Source organism: Hemibagrus wyckioides, linkage group LG04 (genome assembly GCF_019097595.1).
Source record: "Hemibagrus wyckioides isolate EC202008001 linkage group LG04, SWU_Hwy_1.0, whole genome shotgun sequence".
Taxonomy (NCBI): Eukaryota; Metazoa; Chordata; class Actinopteri; order Siluriformes; family Bagridae; genus Hemibagrus; species Hemibagrus wyckioides.
In genome coordinates this window covers 16,612,123-16,637,520 of record NC_080713.1, presented here as the reverse complement: position 1 = coordinate 16,637,520, position 25,398 = coordinate 16,612,123, and the positions used below count along the sequence as shown (strand labels likewise).

Sequence of the window (25,398 nt, the reverse complement as noted above, 5' to 3'; positions counted from 1 at the left end):
TGAGGCATCACTCTCATCACAGAGCTCTTGTTATCTGTATAATGCAATCCCACTGCTTGGGGAAAATGCATTTCCATCACTTCCTGCAGTGGCGTCCTTAAGACCCCCATCCCTGGAGCTTATGCCATTCACCCCTGCAGTGATTGTCCTCCTCACCCATCCACCATGTGATATATAAGCCGCCATCTCCGGCCTCTACAGGAGATCTCTGCAGATGTATAGCGTCATTAGCAACCATTATGCATTCAGCACTTTCAGTCAAGTGGGGATCTTAGACTCCATCTTTTCCGTCTCATTCATTTAGTGGTGAAAATGCTTCTCATGAAGAGATAGTAGACAAAAGTAAATTTTACAAGAATAAATTTATTTGCATAAGTTATTAGGGCAATGTAGCTATGGTCCATAACCTTTGTCAGTGAGTTAATTATGTGCTCTTATTATAAAAACCTTAATTAATGTTCAGCATTACATAGGTGAGGCTTTACCTTCATCTAATTTCATGCTTCCAAATTCATGCTTCCAGATACCTCACAGATCAGGCCATCCAGATGTGTCTATTTAGGCAAGATTTCTGCTTAAGCTGTTACTGTGCTTGAGTGAACAATGTATCATACATCTGCTTTGCCCAGCCTGCATGAGTCGTTAACCACAACGGTAATCAGGCAAGCAGGACAGTTTAATCTGCAGGGAAATAGACTGTTCAGTTATAAAGAGATTAAGCTGTAATTAATACAGATCCTGTCTGTCAGTTCTTATATGTGTCCTATCATTTCTTTAGCCAAGTATGAAAATCTGCATAATAATAGTTATCTATTTCAAAATAATTGTTTTGTGTGAGCTGAAGTGTACATAAATGCTCAAACATTCATAGAAAATTGATCAAATCATTTATTAGGTTAAGACTCTGCATAGCCTTTACAAAATTCACAATTCATGAATATTTAATTAAGCATTCAGAAGCTTGTCACAAGAATACTTTGACTTTTATGGTTATTATGTAGTTTCTGAGTGGCTTACTTCACATTAGACTTGGAGCGCCTGAATATAATTCAGTAGCTTTACAAAGAGCGGTGCATGTTGTTTCTGTGTGTGTCTGAATCAGAGTGATTATTTAACACCATCTGATTTGCCGGTTCATTTTATGCATTTGAGAATATTCAGAACATTAGAGAATATTCTGATTAGTAGTGGGTTTTTTTTCCCTTGTTTTTGTTTGTTTGTTTGTTTATTTGTCTGTTTGTTTTTAAACTATGAGCTGGAGCGACCATTGATGGCATGCAACTCATGGCTAATAATTTCCAAGCACTGTCAGAGTTTATCTTTTTCTCTGGCAGATATACAATTTAATTCATTGCAAAAATATTGAACACAATGTGCATATTATTAATAATCATTATTATTATTAATAATGCATTTAATTTGTATAGTCTACTTTCATATAGCATCTCAAGTTGCTTCTCAATAGCTGCTATAAATGACTAAAAATAGTGATTAAACATAAACAAATTTAAACCTTTTGTTTAAGAGACTATAGCAAGGGACTTATTTATTTCCATTTGAAGGTCTTCTCATAGCAAGCAGCTTGTATTAAAAAAATCAGTTTTGTTAACCTTTTATCCATTTCTGTACCCAGCCTGAGAAAGGTGCTTATGGTTAAATCATGCACTTATCTCTCTGACCTCAGGGTTTATGTGGATAAGTAGCTGCAGCCGAAAACAACTGAGAAGTAAAACTGATTTCACGAGTGGTTCTTCTGTCTTTATTCCTGTTACAGACAGTCTGGTTTGACCTGCATCAGCGGCTTACTGACACTGATGGTACAGCTAGCGCAGTAAGTACTGGGGCAAACCTCATGCATGTAGAACGTGCCCCCCATCCATTATGTGGATATTTTCTCTGCGACTTTTCTTAACTGGCTGCATGAGATTTGTAAGATACGACTCTTGGTGGTATCATTATTAGCGGCACACAGATTTCATACAAATCCTAGCCTGCAATAACATGCGCCAGCACCTGACCTGCCATGTCTGAGGAATACATTACCGATCTATTTCCATTCATCCAATCATAGCATGCTTAGATATTCATTTTTTCTCCGTAACCTCAAGCACGAGAGCCATAAGCAACCTGGTACATTATCATTCCAACCTTCTAAGTGCTGGGCAAAAAGCTGCTTTTGCGGTCCACACTAAGAGCATCCCATCAATCTTTAATTGCTTTTTTGGCCCAAAGGAGTCTTTTCCCCTTCTTAGAGGAAAAGATATGCATAGGCATTTGTTTCAGGGCATTTTGAGTAAGGCTAATACTTGTCAGAGGTTGTGCGATTGTTGGAATTCCATAAAAAATAAATGATTTAAATTACAAAATACAGACTGGGAAACCTCAATGAATCTCAAGCACCAGAACAGCACTCCACTGCACCTCCAACAGGATAAAATTCACACAATTACTCATTTTACATCTGTTACTTGTAAATATCCGTTTGTATTTGCAGCAAATGTGCTCTGTTTGTGTGTCAGAATGGATGAGTGTATGAGAACTGATGCCCTCTGGGATGTCAGGGTTATTATGGTGGAATGGGTCATTGAAGTTTCTGATGAAGAATACATGTGTAAGGGGCAGCAGTGCAGCTATACTTCTTCTCCACCCAAACCGCAGCTCTGAGATCCATGTATCGTGAGCTTATCTGCATCCTGTCTCTGATTTGTGCAGTGATATGTGGTGCATGGAGGGTTGCAAGGAAATTGAATCACTCTTCCTTTACCCTCATTAATCCTTGTTAGCTTTTACACTCAGTTGTCACAGTACAAATAGAATTAGTACAAGATCGACATGATGGCTCCAGCTGTGTGTGTGTGTGTGTGTGTTTGTGTGTGTGTGATTATTTGTTGTAGAGTGTTCTGTACAAGGACATAACAGATATGTTTTGACAGTTTTAGCAAAATTGCTTTATTAATCACATAGGGGAGTTTACAAGTATCTAAAACAAAAAAAGAGGTGAATGATGAAATGCTTGTTAATGCAGTGAGCAGAAACAACTGCTTCTGAAGTAAAACTCTTAAAACTGTTAATCTTTTGTGCCATATTAATCTGATTAATGCTTGGTAAGCTTACTAGACAAAAATGAAAGGATGTTTCCTGTTGCAAATCATAAAATACAGTGCAGTACAGTACTAGGTCACACTCTTTAATCTAAGTTAAACTGCCTCATAGTCATTAAAAAGCTTTTGCTGATTTTTATCACTTTGCTGATTGTAGTTTCAGTGGCTGCTTAATTATAGCCCTTTGGCACATTTTGCTGTTATCCCACTTAATTGCCACAGCATTCACAGCAGCTATCACTGACTCCTTTGAATATATTTGCATGCATTTATTTTTTTGCATTGTGTTTACTCAGTTGTAAAAGGATCATATCAGAAACATGTTTATTTATATTTCTGTAGAGATGTGATGAATACATTATTCAGAAAGGACAGAAAATGTTACAGAATTTAAACAGATACATATATGGATAAGAATAGGAGGCACACTGTGTGTGAGAGAGAGAGATTGTGTGTGTGTGTGTGTGTGTGTGTGTGGGTTTGTTTGTTTATCTTCTGTGGTCGGCTCCAGTAGCCTGACCCAAACATTGCCTTACTGTGTTTTTCTAAAGAAAAACATTTTTCTAACATATTTCTATGCAAACTGGTTAAAAATTCAAAAAGATATATTTATAGAGCTGCGACTCAATATAGCCCACGCAGACCACAGACCAAACACTGTGGGTTTTTTTTCATATTTTTTATATGAAAATCTTACTGAAAAGTCATACAAATTATTATTATTATTATTATTATTATTATTATTATTATTATTATATGACCAGCAGCATCACTGTATCCCAGCTTATTAGATTCTTATAACAACAAACAATAGTTCACTGATTTGATAAATACATTTTGGTTTTAGAAGACATCATAATTTGGACTTTGTTGCAGCATCCATGTGTTTTGCCAGGGTTTCCTCTCTGAATTCTCTGGTTTCCTCCTTCCTCTGCAAAACATGCCAGTAGGTGGACTGACTACACTAAATTGCCCTAGGTATGAATGAGTGTTTGAATGTGTGTGTGGGTGGTGCCCTATGATCGACTAGCATCTTGTCTCATTCCCACTTCACACCCAGTGTTCCCAGGATAGGCACAGAATCTACCATGACCTTGGGCATAATAAAGTGGTTAGTGAAAGTGAGGGGAAAAAACCCTTACGATTTTATTTCATGTCATGCACATATTTGAATAAAACCAATACAGATGCAGATATTTGCTTTGCTTTACACCCCTAATGTGGAGATCTGTGTCACTCTGAAGGCAGTGCAGGTGATGCTATAGATGAGGTATGACCAATTGCCAAACATGCCCAATCTCAACCCCAAAAGTGCCTCATGTACCTGTTTTCAGCATTAAGCAGGTGTTCTAAACACCCTGAGATATGATAGCTCCTCTTTTAATTGGACAGCTTGTTAATGCCAGTCCTGAATCCACATGATAAGGAAGTCCAGTCCTACCTTCTGTTCAACCTCCTGCTGGGAGGGAAAGCTTGTGAGTAAACATCCTGCCAGTCTTTTGTGGTTTCTCTGCTGTGTATATCTGTAACCTCAGCAGTTTTACGGCTTCACTATGCAGTATTCTAAGTTGCACTGGCTTTAATGGTCTCCATGCATGCCTCTTCTAGACCAGCTTGCAGGCTAGGCTTATACATCATCGTGGCATGTCAATATGAAGGAAGAACAAAGGGAAAGGACAGGAGGAGAGAGGCAGGGCAAGAGATAGATAGAGCTTGGCAGAGGTTGGTGGGAGAGCAAGTGCGAAGGAGAGAGAAATTGAAAACCCTGGAGGGAGATACATAAGAGCTTATCTGAAAGCCATCCTGCTCATTTAGGGCCATTATCATGGAGAGAACTGCAGAAAGAACACATGCATTGCCTAGGATGCAAACCATTCTGTTCTCCAAGCCTAGTCCCTTTAATCCTGTTTAAAGGGAGCTCAGTGTGTAAATGTATGCAAACGATTATGAGGGGGGAAATGAACCTGTGATTTATACACCATTCTAAGAGCAGGAGAGATGGGTGGAATGTAGGAGAGAAAGAAAAATAGGGAGGATGGTATTCCCCAGTTTCCATGGAAACTGTAATTTCCACACTACACTTTTGAGGTTGCATCCCTGTGTTCGATTCCCAGTGTAGCCCATATCTCACACATTAGTACATCGTTCCGCTCAAAGCTACAGAATACACATCACAATACATACCCACAGGAATGTCTACTACCAGTAGAGCTCAAAGCATGATACACCATGTTCAGACAGCTTAATTTCATTCATTATTAAAATGCAACAAAAACTTGCTATAGTCCTATAAACCATAAAACATTTTTTATTTATTAATACAATACAATAATACATTTTGACAGCATAGTGCATAGACATGCCTCATTGCCTCATCAGACTGAAAAGGGGAAATAAAATCCTATAAAAATCCCATTATTCAGTGCTCAAGGCTTAGGAGTGTAGCGAATATTTGCAGGTGTTCTGAATAAAGCATAACATATAACATTCTGTGCAGTATGCAAATCCTGTGCAAATACATCCTGCAGTCAGATGATTCAGTAAGAAAAAGCTATGAAGATAAGAATTTGAAATATGTGCAAAATATTATGAACTGTAATTTGCTAGCCTTCAGTGTTTTAACAGACTACAAAGATCTCCTACTGAGCACAGTGATTGTTTATAGTTACTTTATGAGGCATCTTCACACAGTCCGACAAGCTCGCTGGGGCTTAGCTGAGCCTTTGATGGCTCCTTGCTGTTCAAGAAAACTAACAAACTAAAAAAAGACAGTCAGGCTAAATTGAGCCCATTCTAGAATAACCCTATGGTTAAATATCAAGGACAAATGATCACAAAAATGATGTTTTAGCCAAGATTGAACTGAACTTCTTCTTGCTGTTAAAAAAAAGGGGGGTGTTTATTGTGATTGAGAGTGGGCGGGAATCAGTAGAAGCATTTTCCTGATTGCATTTTAAGGTGTTGCAAAGTGCCGTTGATGAAGTTCAGGGTTTTATTATCAGGCTTCAGTTTGAATCCACCCAGGCCCTGGGGAAGCAAGCCTTTGCAACTGTGCTATAAAACTGGACTTCCTAATAGTGTCAATTACTCTTTATTACTCCTCCCTGGGGGAAAGTTTCACAATCAAACACCTCATATGATCATTATTGAAGAATCTTATAGATATTCAGTAGGGATGCATCAGTGTAGATTCATACTCCAAGTCATCACACTGCAAAAATGCCATCCTAAAAAGGTAAAATATCTTAAATATATATGTCTTTGTTCACATTATTATAAACTGTTGCTGTGCATCTACAGGGCAGGTGGTGTAGAGCTCCATATACAGTATATCAGTCATTCAACAAATGTCAATCTTCATAATGTTCTAATTCCTTACAGTTTAAATTCCATTTACATTCTTTGTACTTCTTTTGAGTGATCAACAATTTAAAGGAATCTCGACAGACATAAGCTGATGTTCTAATAATTTGGTCACATTTCTAGATGTTGCGCAATCAAGGGGCAGCATGCTCCCTGCCCCATTTAGCTTCATAGAGTTATAATTGCACCTTGTGGCATAGGAGGAACTACATAGAGGTCCATAGGGGTAGGAATGATACTGCCCCATGCATGCACTATGTACATTTCGTATATAAGTTGGGGGAAAGCAGCAAACAGAACAGTTAATGTTAATGTTACTATACTGTATTCATCTCATATATGGTTACAGAAACCACACCTTCTGTTTCAAGCACAGCTGAATTTTATTTATAAAATGTCTTTGCGCCAAGATCTTTTGAAAAACGCAGATGGAGTCTTCCTGTTCCAAACAGTCACGGTGGAGGTCTTTTGTTCCGAGTAAAACAAAGTAATACAGTAAATAATGAATTGCTCTTTGAAGAACCTTTTTGTTATTATGTTCATTTATGAAGCTTCTATTGATAGAATGTTTTTTCACAATTGGACTTATCTGGAGAATTCAAGAGGTGTGGTTAGAATTTTATTTAAACAAATGCCATTAACAAACGAGATTCATTTTAAACCCATTTAACTGAGATGCCTCATAAAACCTGATCATCAGGGAGCATAGTTATTAGTGCCAGGGATTTGAGATAGCACTCATTAGCCAGTCTGTTTCTTTATATCCCTTCTGTTTTCCCAGCACTGATTTGCTTATTATGTTTCCTTATTATCTTTCTTTCTTTCTTTCCTTCTTTCTTTCTTTCACCATGCAGTCCCTTCACCTGATTCGCCAAGAGATGAAGGTATCCCAGAAGCAGCTGGGAGAGTTCTGTGAGGCTCTGAAGCAGTATCTCAAGAATGTCTCTGCCCAGAGGGACTGTTTCCAGTAAGTGTGTATGCTCACTGTATTAATGATCTGAGCCATTTTTAGCTTGTGTATGCTTCTATAATTATTAATTTTCCTAAATTTCCAGATATTTTTTAGTTTACTGTGTAATTATCTTCGAAAGGAAAGACTCCCGTGAATCTGGGTGACTGGTAACCAAAGGCAACACTGTTTGGCCAGATGTTATTTTAGCTCATGAATTAATGATTAATAAAAGGGGAATAAATAAGTAATTCTGTGACCTTGGGGTGGTTTTGAAACATTGAAATGTATGCAGTATAACAAACAAAAAATGTATTCATGGTACATAGACGTAATAATAAGATGAAAGTTGGGACACATTTACAAAATTACAGAAGTAATACCACAAAGCTCCAAAGCCCTTCATTTCTTCCAAGGGCTTTCTGTTCACTACATAAAATCCTAGAAATGCTCTATTTCTTTAATATCAGGGGATCCCCAGCAAGTGTCTGATCCCAAAATTGCATTACTTCACATAAAACATGTTTATGGGATGACTTTGCTAAACCAGAAGCAATTATGGGTGTGCATCTGCAGACAGGAACATCCACTGATTTGCATACACAGTTGTCATTCAAATGCAGAGATTAAGCAGCACATATTTCATAAATTTTGTAACAATTTCCCTCAAATCAAGAAAAATAGGTGTATGCATGTGTGAAATTTATATTAGTGTCTAACAGCCATGTCCATGTCTCCTCTACATCTCTAACCGTGTTGTGTAAAAATCACAGTTGGGATGTGTGCATCTTATTCATCGCCAAATAAAATACTTAGAAGGACAGATAAGAAGAACATTTATGTTTGGAATAGTTTTTAGTATTTGTCAAAGACTATCTTCAAGGAGCTGATCTAATAAAGAGCCGTAAGGTTTTTGACAGAACTGATCACTGCCTGCATGATGCATGTGAAATATTCAGGTTCTGAATAGTTCCTATTACTCAGCAATTGACATGTAATTAATTTCCTGGTACTTTCCCTGTTCATAAATTCTCCCACCTTCATTTTTGAAGCATCTAATTCATCTTGTTTATTTCTTCTCTTTACCTTCTTAAGAGTTTTTTTTTTTTTTGGGGGGTGGGGGGTGGAATGTTCAATTAAACTGAAACTCACACATAAACTATAGTTTGAAGGTTTTATAAATTCAGTCACACTCTTGTATACCAGATTTTCTGTTACTTAAGTGTACATACAGACATGCAAAAGCTTTTACAGTCCAGTAGCTTTCCCTCTAAGCAGGTGTTGCCTGATAAAGCTAATTTAGGACATTCACAGTGTGTTGTGTTCAATAAAGTAGTGCAGCGCTTTATTAACAGAGCTGTAAGCACTTGCTGCAGGATTACTGCCTCTAATGAAAGCTGCTAGGTGGTCAATATACACCATCAAGTTTACCTAAACATATGATGTAAGCTGCATGCAACACAACGAACTACTGCCATCCAGTGGAGTCTCACACAGTACTATGAATTTTGACTGAGTGTCAGAACTAGCAGTGGAGAGAATTTAATTTGTAATTTACTTAAGTGTTATATGAAAGACTTTCCTTACATTAAATTCTAGCAGGAAAATTAGTTGTTTTTCACTCTACTTATGTTCAGTGTATTCTCTCCTCTGCTCTCCTCTGTTTCCCTCTCTCTCTCTCTCTCTCTCTCTCTCTCTCACTCTGTCTCTGTCTCTCACCCTCTCCTGCACTCTCCATCTCCAGTGTGACTGCAGTGCGGCTTCCTGACGGACTCTCTTTCGTTGTGTATGAGTTCTGGGATGGGGAGGAGGAATGGAAAAGGTTGCCCACTTGCTTTTTGTATCTGTATCAGTGTGTTCTCTTGTCTATCAACATGTTCCACTGTCCATAACAATTTCAATCTGAACAGGTTTCTCTGCTCTGCTGCTGTGTGCTGTTGATGAGCAATCTGCAGCATTTACCTACTGTACTATAGATTAGGGGTTTTATGACTTATTGATGCTTCAGGGGATGTACTGTGAGAGTAATGGTTCTCTCCAGCAGTGGGTGCTTTATTAATAATTTAATCAAAACTAGATTTTAGCAGATTGAATAGAGGAAAGGAATGCTTGAATTAGGTACAGAACAATATAATTTACTGTATGTTAGTCATACTCTATACAAATTTCATATTATTTTCTTTTTTTTTTTCAAACAGTTGCTGCCTTAATAAAATAATTATATTAAAACTGTTGACATATCTATCTATCTATCTATCTATCTATCTATCTATCTATCTATCTATCTATCTATCTATCTATCTATCTGTCTGTCTCTCTGTCTGTCTTTCGTCTTTCTCAATGTCTATTATTAAAAGCAGGTATACTTACATAGCCCCTTATTTGTTCACCTCTTCTCTGTATTTGTTCATTAGACACCTTCAGAGTGCAGCCTGCAAGGCCTTCCAGCATGTGAAAGTGGACACGCTGTGCCAGCCTGAGGTCATGTCCACTGTGGCTGTGCCAGGTGAGGCTGCTTAAGAATTGAGTGAACACTGATGCTATTTGTAGTGCAGTATTTTTATGTTTGCCCAGGTGGCTTTCAGGGGAACAAATGGTGTAAGAAGTTATTTATACATATGGTAGAAATGATGTATAAGAAACAGAGGAGACAAAATAGAAATGGTGGATTATTAAAATTTTAACTTTTAATCGATTTTTTCAAATTAGAACTACACACAAACATGCACACACACACACACACATATACACACACACAGTTCGCTGCCTTAAGTCCTCTTTTCCCTTTAGAGGGATGGTAACTCCAATCAATACAAAGCTGATGAATTATTGCTATCCTGAAGTAAGTGGGCTCTACCACGGTGACAATCTGTCCATTCACAGGGCTAACTGAAGGGTTTGATGTATATACCACTTAAAAACAATACTAATCAGACCACAATGATTCTGATGCACTATGTTCTCGCACTTTCTAGCCGCCTGGTGCAGTCTTAGCCGAGACTGAAAGGAACAGAGCTTGTGTGGAAGGCCAGGGTGGAAGGCCTCATCTTACACCTGAATAACCACACGCCTCCTCTTTCCTTCATATATACCCCTCTTCTTAAGCCTCTATATCTCCGATGATCTCTCAAAGCTCCCTCTATCGCTACTCCCCTTTCTCCCTCTCTTTTGTAACTACTGTTTACATGCTGTAGGTTTGACTGCAATGAATGTGAAACATCATCGCAGTCCTCCTTAAAGCTGTTAAGGTTGCTTTCAGGAATAGTATGTAATATCTCTGGACTGTTTATGGCTTCTGGGTGGATCAAAACAATGAAAAGGAAAGTAAACCTAGTCTCTGGTTACAATAATGGTTACGATAACAAATAAACCGAGTAATTTAACTCAGTGTTTGGTAAACTGCAAATGAGCAAACATGCATTGCAAAAGCCAATGTGTAAAAGCCAATGTTTCTGCAGTTTTCAGCCAATAATATTAAATCTACTCGGGCAAAGTGCACAACCAGAGACCCAGAGCAGCAACATCATGTAAATGAAAGAATGTTGTGTAATAAATGTTTACGTAAATGAAGTTTACAGATCTAGACAAAATCTGACATGCTGAGAGTCTTTAAATATTTTAGCTTCAATCAGAACTAAATGGATTGTTTATTGATAGTACATATATTGGTTGTGGAACATTTATATTGACTGGAATGAACTCATGTCCTCTAACACTAATTCCCATAAATCTTTTGTTGTGCATTTCATAACCTAATATGGTGAAAAGTTCACTGTTTACAAAGAGACTTACACAACAGGATTTGAAAATGAACTGTTAATCTTCATGAATTATATAACAATCAAAATCTCACCACCTCTAATCAAACAGCCTCATTAATAATTACGGCATGTAGGTTTGATGTATTTGTGAATGGAAATTTGTCAAATTGCTTGTGGGCTCCTGTATGATGTGATCCGGTTCAAGCCGAGGTGAAGCAAATGTCCACAATGATGTGGAATATTCCTAGCTGTTTTCTTCCCCATGAAACTTGGCTTCACTTTCCCCATTCCTCACGTGAGTGCATGTTCCAATGAATGTCCAGTAACTTATTTGCTGTAGTATTTAGATATGCTACTTTCAATGGATTTTGTGCATTTCTTAATTTTATATTACTTAAATTAGGAACACCTGAACTGAGAAATACATAAACACTATAAGAAATCGAGTATGAAATGGCACTTTTATGGCATTGTTTAACAGAAAACACTAATTCTTATACCTGTGTATGTTTCCGTAAAAACTAGCTTTCTCTCTTGAAATTGATTGTAGAGACTTATTGCAGGGATGCAAATATTATATTTGTCTTAACTTTGTTATCATAGATAATGTAGTGATGTAATTCAATAGAATTAAAGGTCTAACGTGAATGAAAAATTGTCTCCATTTACTGTCTTCACACCTTTTGTTTCAATTTTAAAACAAAAAAACTAACTGTTACGACTTAATCAATTAACACGAATGAATGGCATTGTTAAAATTTTGGGCAATCAGCATGGAGCGTGACTCCATAAGCTACATTGCCTGCTTGATTCAGGTTTAATTATTTAAATGGGAGTGTCAGTATAAATGTGAAAAATGTGTCAGATGCAATGAGACATTGCCTCATGAAAAAGAAATGTTGCAAGGCAGCCAGAAATCAGTTTCAGTCGTCCAATCTAGTTATACATTAGCTCATTCTTAATTTGGATAGATTTTTTTTTTTTTTCAACAATAACATGCAGCTTTAGAGATGTTCATGCTGTGGAACTAAAATGACAGGCCAGCATAAAGGATTACAAGCAGGTCTGTAATTGAAGCTTTTGGTGTTGCAGTCATCTGCAAGGTCTGAGGTAGAATCATCAAGCATTTTTCAAGCACTCTTAGTATTTAATACTTTTCCAATTTTCAACTATCTTTCCTGTTCCTAGCTGTAAGGCATAGAACCCAATGTCATCTTTTGTTGTAGCTCAGCTGCCTCAGCGTTTGACGTGCATTCTGAGACACTTTCTAGCAGTCACTTGCATTTCTGTAGCCTTCCTGTCAGCTCAAACAAGTTTGGCCATTCACCTCTGATCAACAAAACATCTCTGCCTGCAGAACTGCCACTTTTTTTTTTATCGTTCTGTGTAAACGCTACAGACTGCTGTCACTGAAAAGCCTGAAATACATCAACCGTACCATGGTTACAGTCACTGAGATCACATTTTTCTGCATTCTGATGTTTGATGTGAACATTAAGCAAAGCTCTTGACCAGTATCTGCATGGTTTTATGCAATGTGTTGCTGTCACAATTGGCTGATCAGATAATTGCACAAAGGAGCAAGGATACAGTTGTGCCTATTATGAGCAATAAGAACTAGTGAAAGTACTAGTGAAAGTAGTGCACGGATTTACACGTCATCAAAACATCTAACACCTTATATTTTTCTAGACTCAGAAATTTGAAAATGTAACTAAGGAATAGGCATATGTAAAGCATGAAAATGTTTAGCAATTTGACCATTATTGGAACAATTGAGAAAGGCCAAATTCTATTTTTGGCACTCACAGCACAGTGCATACTTAATTTTACAGTTTATACTAACACAATACTAGTGTTGTCTTTGAGTCTTATATCTATAGGCTTAAAAAGTCTCTCGTTCAAGTGCACCTGCCTTTAATAAAGTGTTTAGAGTCCTATTAGAATGTGAGAGCTATAAGAAAATAGCTATTTTTTATCCTTTGGATTGGTCTATGATAATACTGATGAAACTGTAACAAAAACATCTGACTGACAGTATGCTCATTCATTCATTCATTCATTCATTCAAGTCATCTTAGATAATCTTGGTCATGTTCACAGTGGCTCTGAAGCCTATTTTATTTCACAGATTTGAAATATTTTTATTCTATATGGATCTGCTCAATCAACATGGTGTACATGCTATAATTTTACAATTCAACACAATTAAATTTGGAACAAAATTTAAAGTCACAATAAGGGTAAAAAGACAATATCACTTATATACACAAAAGACTAGGGCTTAATATACTATTAAAATACTATTATTATAATTTTGCATACCATAAAAATGTATTTTAAAAAGATGACATACCAACATATCAATATATTCATGGATTTCCCAGAGATATTTTGTCAGACTTTTGTCAAACATTCACACTTTTGCAGTGTTTCGTTGAGAACAGAAGAGTTCTGTTCAGAGGTAGAGTTTCAAATGTTGACAAGGATCATAGCTTATGAAAGACCTGCATAATGGCAAAGAAAGTGCTCTGGCCAAAAATGAATGTGCCACATAAAACTGTGATCATCCCCCATGCAATTAAGATCCACCTTCAAAAACAAAAACAAGTGAGTAGACAGAGTACATGTGTAAAGAGATTGTAATTAATCCAACAAAGGCAATCTTTCACCAGACTCACCTTAGTGTTGCTGACATTGGCTGAGACTGCATTGCAAATGTTAAACAAAGTCCTGTAAGCAGAGACAATAACGATTCTGTAATATCAAAACATTTCAATTCTGAACAAATGAAAACTGATGATGCGATGTATTAAAAAATGATATAGAAGAAGTATCCAGTATACTATAAACAAAATGCCCAGTAAATGACAAGAACTGTCTCATCATTCATTCTCTGACACAGCTGGAATAACTAGGGTTAGTTATAAGCATAAGCAAAATGTCAATTCTCCTCTTCAGTGTAGTGTTATATAATATCACACTGCTTATTCAGCTACAGCATACAGAATGAGGCATTGAGGTACAGAATAAAACACACTGCTTGCAGTCTAACCTGGGAAGACAAAGATGAAGAATGCACTAATGCCACCAATAATGCTGATGACTTTGCTGATGTCTGGAACAAACAGAGCAATGAGGAGAGTGATGAGGATCCACACTGCAGTCAAAGCAACTCTGATGCAGGTCTCATAAGTCTCTCTGTGCCGCAGCAAGGGATCCTGAATCACCAACCTGTAAATCATGCAGTGGAAAAGCTGACGCACCACTAAACTGGTGCTTGTAGTAATATTGAATATGTACAGTTCTTATTGTGAGTGTTTTAAATGAAGGTCAAAAGAACATGTATTCATCAAAAAGTATATAAAAGATGATATTCAGTTCAGTTTAATTTTATTAGTCAGTTCTTCCAGGATTTGAAAAAAAGCTACAGCACGCATTTTTCACAAAACAAAATCCTGGAAGGACTGATTTGTCTAGCATTTTTAACAATGTATATTGTCACAAAGCTGCTTTAGAAAAATATATAAAATCAGGATAAATAGTTTAAATTTATAAACTGAACTTCTTCAGAATAGATGTCTCACAAAAACGATCATAAAAAAACACTATCTTTGGGCAGACATGGTCAAACAAATAAATTTTTAATCTAGAGTTAATATTCTAATATTCTTGGAATTATTCATACAATTCTTTTCAGAGTTTTTGCATAAAACATTTTTGTCTAAATGCTTTCAGGCAGCATCTCTGTGCTAATTGTGTAGAAAGGATTTGTGTACTTGGTGTAAGAATGGAGATGATTGTGGTACAGATCATTGCTTATTGTTCTCTGTGTAATTGTTGCTCCTTCTGCTTTGTTGTAACTCTTTTCTTGTGATTGCTGTTTCTTCTCTCAACGTCCTTATCATTAGTCTGAGAATATTTTGCAAAATCCTGTGTGGTGCACCTGTCCTGCTCCATGAATTTTACACCTGCATATTATCCAACCAATTGTACTGACAGGGTCTTGCACAAATGCTTAAAGTCTTTATAATGTCTATAGCTTTTTACACTCAGGTGTTTTTTAATTGTTTGACAATTGGTCATTCCAACTCAAGTCATCCAATACAGGTTGCTTGACCATTTATATTTTTTCTTTCTTTCTTTTTTTTTTGAGTGATTACCTCTATATATTGCCAATGCAAAACCACCAGTTTATTCATTTTCATTATTTATTTCACTTGGTTTAAACATAACGGCGAACCAAAATTTGGTTAAACTATTTACGGAAACCTCAGTATGTCTACCTCAGTACAGTGTGCATGCAGAACATCAGACCTCTCTTATTTTTTATCTTCAGTTTTTTTGAATTCCACTCACTTACAGGTTAAAAATCTCTTTTATAGCGGCATTCTGCTGCAAACATTCTGGTAACAGAGCTAGCAGAATCTGGGGAAAACATCTATTTTATTCATACATTTTGAGAAATGAACAGATGTAAGCATAACAAATGAAAAAATGTATAGAATTTTACAGTTTATAATTTTATAAGTTTATAATTGACATACAATTGCTTATGCTTATACTACATTTGATAATGCAACAGTGAAGCATGATCTATTACAGGGTTTTATACAGGGAGATACACAGAGTTTAACCCTAACCAATCCTGACCTTGGTTAGCTGCTTTAGATATGTTTGATATGGGGTAGAGCTAAACTTTGCAGGACAGTGGACTTCAAAACTCAGATTTGAAGAGCCCTGATGTTGGTACAAGTGCACAAATGGTACATGTGAATAGTTTTCAATCCAAATATGGAATTACAGTGTTTAGTTGGGTGTTTAGGATGGTGTTGTTTCTCCTCTGAATGTGCTCTAGATCAGTTTTCCAAGGACCCTCCTGATAGGGGGTATTGAGGTTTACATAAACAGCACAACAACACAAACTAAAATGTGTTGTGTGCCATGATACACAGATGGCCCTCATCATTAAACCAAGTGAAATATTAAAAGATTGTGGTTTTACACTACCAATACATAGAGGTAATTGATAAGTAACCAACTTCACAATTATAGAACCACTTAAACAGAACAGACCCTAATATTATTTTCTTTAATAACTTTATGTAAGGTGAAGTTTTCTTAATTGAAGTTTAAATATGCACAGGAAGTATTTTATATAGCAAAAAAATCCTGTATCACCTCACTGTATAACAGTTATTAAGGTGAAAGACTGTACATAAGTCTAACAGCACCATAAAGAACAATATTCATGTACAAAGTTATAGCTACAATAATCAATAAAGCAACAACACTATTATGACATATTTTATATATGCTACCTTCCAAGTAAAAGAGCAATGGGGTAGATGGTGATAATGGAAACCCCAAAGAGTAACCTTGCAATGATCATAAGAACATCATCTCCACTATATGACATCAGAACATCAGCAGCAACGTTCCTCCCAAAGGTGAGATACCCATAGATACCTAAGAATTCAAAACAGAAATGTTCTTAATTTAATACCATGCACTCAAGTACAACAATTCACAATACCTAAAAAAAATAAAAAAAAGAATTACCAGAAGATTTACCATAAAAGTGTAATCTTTACTGCAAGGAAATGATCTGATAAAATTCTAATGATCTAATAAAAAAATAACTAAACAATAAATAAACATCACCACTCAACAACACTCTCTCAATCTCTCTCTCTCTCTCTCTCTCTCTGTCTATATACATCCACACACGCACACACACACACACACAGTATACATATATATATATATATAGAGAGAGAGAGAGAGAGAGAGAGAGAGAGAGAGTGTGTTATTTCTACATGTGATTAGACATATTGTAAAAAAATATATATATATAAGAGGAACCTCACCAGTTAGTGTGTAGATAACAAGGCAGATGAGCATAGAAAATAATGAGATTATGACCCAGTTGGAAAGCTTCTTATTCTCCAGACTGCTGTAGATGGCAACGCTGCACTCATGACACTGGATAAAAGAAAACAAATCTAGCATTGCAGAGTTCTTATATATTCATTGCAGAGTTAACTCCATAATTTTGGCTGAGACTATCGCGTCACTGCTGTTCACATAAAAGCATGTTATCTGAAAATTCAACTAAACTAACAAAAGACGTTCAGCAAAAACACTCTAAAACACTCTGATGAGTATGTAATTCCACAAGGATCTCTCTGGATCTGAAAAGCAACTGTATATTAAAGTAATAAAGCAGGGATGTCTAGGCCTCTGCATCCTTCCATATTCGCAAATTTACTGCTAAAAATAAAAGGTCTTACCATGGAAGAGAATAGGATTATTTATTAATAATGATCAATGTCCATGTTATTAAAGTGAGTAAAATCAAGGAGGGCAATCTTCCTTCTACATATTTATCTGATATCTGAAAAGCCCAAATACTGGCAACTGTAATATTACAAGGTTGTTGAGGGATCATGGGTCTTCGCACTTCGCTTTTATTACACCCACTGTGCATTGGGTTTCTCAGAAAGCAATAAGTGAAATTGAAAAAAGTATTATTTCACTACTTTTTCACTGTTAATGTGAATTGTATTTTCTCTAGAGGGAAATAGGTAAAGGGACAATTGGTGTCAAGTCAAAGTTTATTTTTCATTTCCACAATATGTCAAGACATATGTACTTCTGTAGAGGCTCTTTTAAATTGCTTATGTGTAATAAAATATACAACACATACCAAACAAGCTTTAAACCGATAGAATAGAATAAGAATACAATACACAATATACAGTCACTGTCCACTTTATTAGGAACAACTGTACATTCAGTTATCTAATCTTTTAATCAGGTGGCAGCAGCACAATGTATAAAATCATGCAGATACATGTCAAAAGCTTCAGTTAATGTTCACATCAAACACCAGAATAGGGAAAATGTGTGATCCCTGTGACTTGAACTGTGGCATGGTTGCTGATGCCAAATGGGCTGGTTTGAGTATTTCAGTAACTGCTGAACCCGTGGTGAGAAGAAAAGCATGACAGCATGCGCAAAACATTGAAACTTGTGCTGGGATACACCAGCAGAAGACCACTCTGGGTTCCACTCCTGTTAGCCAAAAATGGGAGTCTAAGACCATCATGAGCACAACTGAATTTCTTGACCTGTATCTGTTTGCTTTTTCGCATTGCACCGTTAACAGATAACTGATAACTGCAAGACTGTGCAGGTGTACAGGTGTTCCTAATAAAGTGTGTGCTTTGTGTTATATATAAGTATTGTTCTAAGATAAGGTGCCATTCCAAGGTAAAATGGCAGTATGGAAAATTCTACTTCCACTTCTAGTCCAATTACATTACAGTCCTTACATAAGACATTTACCTGAAAGCCAAAGCAGATTGTGGGGATGACGCTGAAGATTGAAGCCCAAAAGCCCATCCTAGGAAGTAGAAGGCCAGAACAACAGAATGAGTTTAAAACATTAAAACAAAGTTTCTCTTTGACTCTAAATGAGGCAATTACTATAATTGTGTATAGATTTTCCATACTCCATTGACTTTCAGAAAGGGTGAACAGAGAAAAAGGTTTTTAAACTGTCCTGATCCCACAGTGTTTCATAACAAAATATTTCACAAAATGATATTTAACCATTCAGCCTGTTCAACACAAGTGACACCAGGAATGAAGAGAAAGTAGTCACTGAGGGAACAATGCAATAGCACAGAATCAATAATCTTCCAGTAAATAATCCTTACACAAGTCTTATTAAGAAATGGAAATGAGGTCAAATACTTGCCCACTGTTGTATGAAGGGGACAGGTGGCCCTCGGGGACTGTTCTTGTGTAATATCTTATAACAATGGCTACAGTCAAATAGGTGGCAGCTACAGTGCCTAATGCGCTACAGATGACATAACACAAAGAAAAAATATCTGCAAAATGTACATTCTGAGTCATGCACACATGAAGGGAAATTATGGCATTTTAGCAAAAAACATGTAAAATCCATAACCACATTACAACCAAAAAACCATTACAATTGGACAATAAAAGTTTAAGACATAAAAATGTTTAAGAAGAGACATAAGCAACATGACAGAACATATAAAGAATGTTTTATGTATTTATGCACATCTTTCAATTTCAGTATAATGTAATTTTGGTTACGTTCGGTTTTAAAGGTCTGTGTCTAACACAAATTCCTGCCCCTCTGAAATATTAGTCCCATCTCTAAACGTATACAACATGACTGAACGTTGTGGCAAATGATCAGCCTACTAGATCATTTTCCATGTGGTGTTTTGAACATATATTTTCTCCATGTCCATGGGGGTTTCCCCTAGATTCTCTGATTCTCTGTATTCGATCACAAAAAGAGATGATTCCCTGATTCCAAACAGTAAAAATTCAAAATATCCAAAATGACTCACTTTGCACAAACACAGCAAAGTGAATCCAGCATTTGAGTATTGCAAGATGTGACACAGCCAGTGTGTAATGGCTTTTATTTTGAATTTGACCAGTCAAAATTAAATGGCCTGAGGGTACTAAAAGAACCAGACTAAGAACCATTCTCAGGCCACTGGTCCATTGGTCACACTGACACAGTGTATGGAAGATTTTTGATAAATGTCAGAAATACTGTATTGTAATTACAGTAGTTAAATCTGTAGTAGCATTAGTTGATTGAAATGCTGTAAATGCTGTTTTTTGGATTTAGCATATTTTTAAACAATCCACCTAACTGATTCATCTAGAACTATTAGTCAATTATCAAACTCATTAGTTCTAGGCTTAAATTGTGGTAACTGTACACACTGGTGTGTAGATTAGTCTGAACATGCAGCAGTATTCTTTGTACTGTAAAAGTCACTGTGAGAAATGCCAGCAATAATTATAGTGACAGAGATAATAGCTTTTGCTTACTTTATTGATTACATAAATCCAATAATAGAAAAAAATCATTTACAAATCCTGTGCAAGTTTCTCACCTGGTATACTTCTGTATCCAAAACTCCTTAGGAATTGAGAGAGGAAGAATCACAAAGAGACACACAAGGAAAAGTGTAAAACTCTGGTCTGTGTACCAGTGATAAGGCATCTCGTTCCCAGTTGAACCTGTGATTAGCCCATGTATGGAAATACTCACTGAAACACCGCCAACACAGACAGGGACATTAGGCATTAATAAGGACTTATAATTGTCAGTACTAAGCATGTACAGATAACAGATTAAAGAATATTCAATATTCACAATTTTATTATATTGGACATTACTAATATTCATCAGTGCTCTCATTTATACAGTATGTTTAAGAAGCTGAGAAAAGGCCTGGAAAAATAACATATGATGAACCTGAATGCCAAAAACTCTCCCTGTTTGTTCAATTTAAATGCTGCCCAACATGAGCTTTTACTGCAACAAATAATTAGGAGGTGAAAGGTTAGGCATTTATTATCAAATTAATGTTGCCACACAGTTTATGATAGGTTTAAACTTTAACCAGATTTTGTGGCGCTGGCACATCTGTCACATTTACACCAGCAGGATTATAGATATTAGAATTTAGATGTTATTACGCAGGTACTAAACAGTCTAGATCAGGGGTGTCAAACCGTATCCACAAAGGGCCGTGTGGGTGCAGGTTTTCATTCCAACCGAGCAGAAGCCACACCTGAGTCTACTGAAAGCCAAGATCAGTTGATTAAACAGGTGAAATCAGGTGTGGCTTCTGTTCGGTTGGAATGAAAACCTGCACCCACACGGCCCTTTGTGGATACGGTTTGACACCTATGGCCTAGATCTGGATCGTTGCGCAAGAAAAGAGCACCATAAATCCACATGCAACATGACTGACAGGTAGTTAGACACACTTCCTTATACTGATTGGTTTGATGCTGGTGGGCCACATATTTTTTTCTTCCATTTATAGAGCTTGAGGCATGCTCTATTTCCTTCATTAGAATATATTATTCACTGCTGCTGAAATGTGAGGAAATTATTGCAAAATGATTTCAAATTAAAATCACTTACTCCACAATTAAATGGCCATTAGGGAAACTCGGGTAAAACTACATGAATAAAATAAATGTTATTTACATTTTTTAAGCTGGTCTGCCAATATAACCAGAAATGCCACACAGATCATGAAGACATTGAAGACGAAGCAGAGCTCACACAGTTTGCCTATTGCAGGCCCACAGATGTGCCCCACCACAGCCTGGTATGTGCTCTGACCACTGATGGAGGATGAGTAGCCCAGTATCACCAGTCCACTAACGAGGAATATGAGAGAAAACTAGCAGGGGAAAATGCATTAATTAGGAGACACATAAAGTATTATGTATTAAGTATCTCCTTTGTCCAACAGTCTGGACAACACAATATATAAAACTAGCTCGACAAATTCAATCATGTATGTCAAATATAGTACATCAACATATACTACGGCATGTTTTCAAAAAAGACTGTGTTAAAAATGTTTCTTTTCACTGAGGTCGTACCCTCACATGTACACCATTTGTATTTTTTTGTAGAAAAGTGGGCCTGGGGACCCCCATGAAGCAAATTCAGGAGGTCTGTGATTTACTTTTTATATTGTTACTATGGTGAAAAATAAAAGTGTTCATTATGAAATTATATTTATTTTACTTCTATGTATTGGTCTATTTGACTGAATCATATACAAACCTCAATAACCATAAAACCTGTAGGTCTATAGCACATTACATAATCGGCCATATACTTTGTGTAGTTTGATTATGTTTATAGATCTGTGCTGAGAGAGATCGTGGGATTTATACTGCAGTTAAAGGGGCTGCAGATAATCTGGGAATCCCAGGACTAGCACAGAAAACCAAACCATGACCTACTATATTAACATAAATCACACAATAATAATTTAGTATTTGAGTAGTTTGCATACTTCTGATTTTAGGGGGTTTGGACCAAGTCTTTCATGTGAACTTTTAAACTGGAAAAATTTAGAGGTAACACCAGAAGGTTCTTTCCAGCTTGCTACAAAACCATTAAATCTTATTCTAAACCCATAACCTATTAATTAAAGCGGTCTTTCTCGACCCTTGCTGATGATGGATGTTTTTAGCCGGTTGGTTAAATAGATACCGTTACTCACCATCTCCACTGTGACTGCAGCGTGAACTCCTCCAGCTCGGGAGAAAGCCCAGGGAAAGTTGAGCAGTCCTGCACCCAGAGCAGACTTCAGCATGATGAACACGGCGCCGCAGAAACCCAGCCTCGCGTTCTCCCTGTTCATACTCGGCTTCTCTAAGAAACCTGTGTTTACTACCGTCTGCGCCTCCATTCCTGAGTCCTGACGGGTCGCTAAACTCAAAGCACTTGCATTTACTAAATTAATAAAGACTGTGGATAGGTAAAAGGGTGAATGGGGCGGAGCTTGACTTGACCCAGGTGGGCCTGGGCGTGACGTCACTGTGCGGCCACTTACTGTGTGAATAACTTTCACCAACATACAATCTGATTTTTACTTATCAGCATGTATAATCACTCAGTATAGGCTGGATAACTTCCTGTGACCCTGTGTAGGATAAGTGTATGGTGTGCGCATGTATTCCAAATACATTCATAGGAGCAAGGCCATTATGTGATGCCTGCACTGTGCCACTGGCAATCCATGATGTGGAACTGAGAAACACACTAACAAGAAACCATAGAAACACCTGAGACATAAAAGGACGTAATTGACCCTGATGCTTGATCTCTTAACAAACCCACACTATGTTACTACCTAATTTTCTTAGCATATGAAAACTAGATAGGTAAAGTTTGTTAAGTTTGTCACACTTCAACGTTGGTCAAATTTTCAATTAAACTCAATGGGAATTATGGCAGCTTTTAGATTCCATGATGAAATCTTGGGTCGCTTAATAATAATAATAATAATAATAATAATAAGAAGAAGAAGAAGAAGAAGAATCATCATCATCATCAAAACAGCAGAACAGAATGTCAGTCTAATAATGCAATGTCTGATTTGCTAAGAAGATTTTGCCAGACAGATCAATTTGTCATAAATTGTAATCAGCAATTAGCAAATAGCAATTATTAGATGCATGGAAAGTACCCAACCATTAGCCTTCGCTAATCTGGTTATAACAGTGAACCACTTACGGAGCACTTTTAAAGTGGCATCAGATGAGGTGGTGAGATGACAAAAAGACCAGATGGAAAAAAAGCTTTCTAATTATTGGAGCTTTGCCATGTCCAATTATTTCTGTTTCCTTTATCTTTGCTTTTAAGCTTTGCATTCATATAAATAAAACAAATATTTTGATACTTTTGCCAAGCAGACTGGTTGGCTGTTATACCAACCATTAATGACTTTAAAATAAATATGCAAAAAAAAAATTTTAGAATCTAAGTTGGATGTAAAATCACAATCTATTAGGTGTAATAGAAATGTACATAAAGTTTAAAAAAAAAACACTTATCTATTTTTATATTTAAACATTTGTTTATTTTGCATTTCTAAAATGTGAATGATGTGGATGAAATGTGGATGACTAATGTGGAGTTGGATAGTGCAGTTATGCATGTTAACATCGTTCAGTGTAAGCGATCACTGCACACTGCACTTAACCCTAGGTTATCATCATTCTAAACACCGCTTTTAACCCCGAAACATTTCACACCTGTAATTTGAAAGCGGTGTTAAAACCACTTTTTACCCAGGGTTATCCGGAGCAGGGTTAGTATTGCATTTGTGGTGTTAACCCAGCATTGCAGTGCTAAGTTTGTTCAGTGTGAAACGGAGCAGTGTTTGCTTGTTGCTGCTGAACGCTTGGCAACAGACAGCCAATCAGAAATTGAGCAGTGAGGCTCATGTCACGTCAGTAATGGGAAACGCACGTCATGTAAACAGTTTGCCTGCTGTTCGTCCAGTCAGTGACAGTGACACCACAAATATGCAAATAAGAACATTAACCCAGGGTTTAGGAATGTACAGTGTGAAATATCTGTTAACGAATACCCAGGATTAACAGTTAATCCCAGGTATAGTATGAGCAGTGTGAAACCTGATTACAGATAACCCAGGATTCTGTTTATCTGGGGTTTCAGAAGTGTGAAAAGCCCTATTTTTTTTATCATGTACACACAGACTGAAGTTCTCTGTATAGATGAGTACAAACATTACAGTTGAAGAATTACCTTGAAATGAGAAAACAATGTCATGCTGCAAGTAAGTTGTAGAATCATTCCTTCTTTAAGGGTTTAACCATAACCCTAACCCTGTAGTAATAATAATAAAGAATATATCTGAGAATTGTTAAAATGTCAATGTTACTATATCAGGCTAATTTATAGTTTTGGATTTTTGCAAATCTATTTGCCAGTACCTTGTTTTTCTTAATGTCTCTGTGTCTTTTATTTCCATTATGCTTTTTCTAATATGGAATATGGAATTTTTGTTTTGTAAATAAACTGTAAATTATATGTTTGATTTTGTTTTTTACTCAGTCTTACACATTATTATAGCACCAGATGCCAGCCCACCCCATGATTCCCCCTTCAATGTGCCAAAAGTCATTGGACATACTAACAAATGAAATTAAATTCGCAAATTAAATTGCTGTTATTATTACTTTAAAGTCAATGTCTGCCTGAAGTCTGGAAACCATAAACATTACCAGATGCTGGATTTCTTCCATGGTGAGCTTGGCCAGGCCTTGGCTGCAGCTGCTTTCAGTTCCTGCTTGTTCTTGGGGCATTTCACCTTCAGTTTTTGCTCTCAGCAAGTGAAATGCATGCTCAAATGGATTCAGGTCAGGTGATTGACTTGGCCATTGCACAACATTCCACATCCTTGCCTTAAACAAAAAGTCTTGGGTTGCTTTCCAACTATGTTTCAGGCCATTGTCCATCTGTGCTGTGAAGCTATGTCCACTGAATTGTGAAATTGTGATAATCTAGCTCTGTAGACTTAAGAATTCATCCAGCTGCCTTTTTTGTCAGCAGTCACATCATTAACAAATACAAGTGAACCAGTTCCATTTGCAGCCAAACATTTCTTCCCTTCTATAATCTTCTCTTCCCATCATACTGGTACAATCTAATTTTCCCCCATTTGTCCATAGGACATTGTTTCAGAACTGTATGGTCCTTTTAGCTGTTTTTGCCAAACTCTAATCTGATCTTCCTGTTTTTGAGGCTTAGCAATTGATTCCATCTTGTGGTAAACCTTCTGTATTTACTCTGGTGAAGACTGCTCTTGAC

At 36.7% G+C, this 25,398-nt stretch overlaps 2 protein-coding genes across 3 annotated transcripts in view; one reads left to right on the top strand and one right to left on the bottom strand.

The window, feature by feature from the left end:
- Positions 1-11,821, top strand: part of necab2 (N-terminal EF-hand calcium binding protein 2) — a 67,095-nt gene extending 55,274 nt beyond the window's left edge. Inside the window, exons 9-13 of one of the 2 annotated variants that reach the window (XM_058387127.1) lie at positions 1,775-1,831; positions 7,319-7,431; positions 9,158-9,235; positions 9,828-9,919; positions 10,389-11,821. In XM_058387127.1, coding sequence (XP_058243110.1) covers positions 1,775-1,831; positions 7,319-7,431; positions 9,158-9,235; positions 9,828-9,919; positions 10,389-10,417 — 369 coding nt within the window. In that variant the 3' untranslated portion in view covers positions 10,418-11,821. The remainder of the gene's footprint in view (positions 1-1,774; positions 1,832-7,318; positions 7,432-9,157; positions 9,236-9,827; positions 9,920-10,388) is intronic. The other variant, XM_058387128.1, reaches the window with a different exon arrangement.
- A 1,636-nt stretch (positions 11,822-13,457) lies between these two features.
- Positions 13,458-22,973, bottom strand: slc38a8a (solute carrier family 38 member 8a). Its single transcript, XM_058387230.1, has 10 exons — positions 22,280-22,973; positions 21,244-21,442; positions 20,135-20,291; positions 18,940-19,044; positions 18,525-18,582; positions 17,045-17,159; positions 16,496-16,643; positions 14,230-14,408; positions 13,856-13,907; positions 13,458-13,766 (listed from the first exon to the last, which is right to left on the bottom strand). The coding sequence occupies exons 1-10, from the start codon at positions 22,634-22,636 to the stop codon at positions 13,664-13,666; spliced, it is 1,473 nt and encodes a 490-aa protein (XP_058243213.1). The 5' UTR covers positions 22,637-22,973; the 3' UTR covers positions 13,458-13,663.
- Between the last annotated feature and the right edge of the window lie 2,425 nt (positions 22,974-25,398).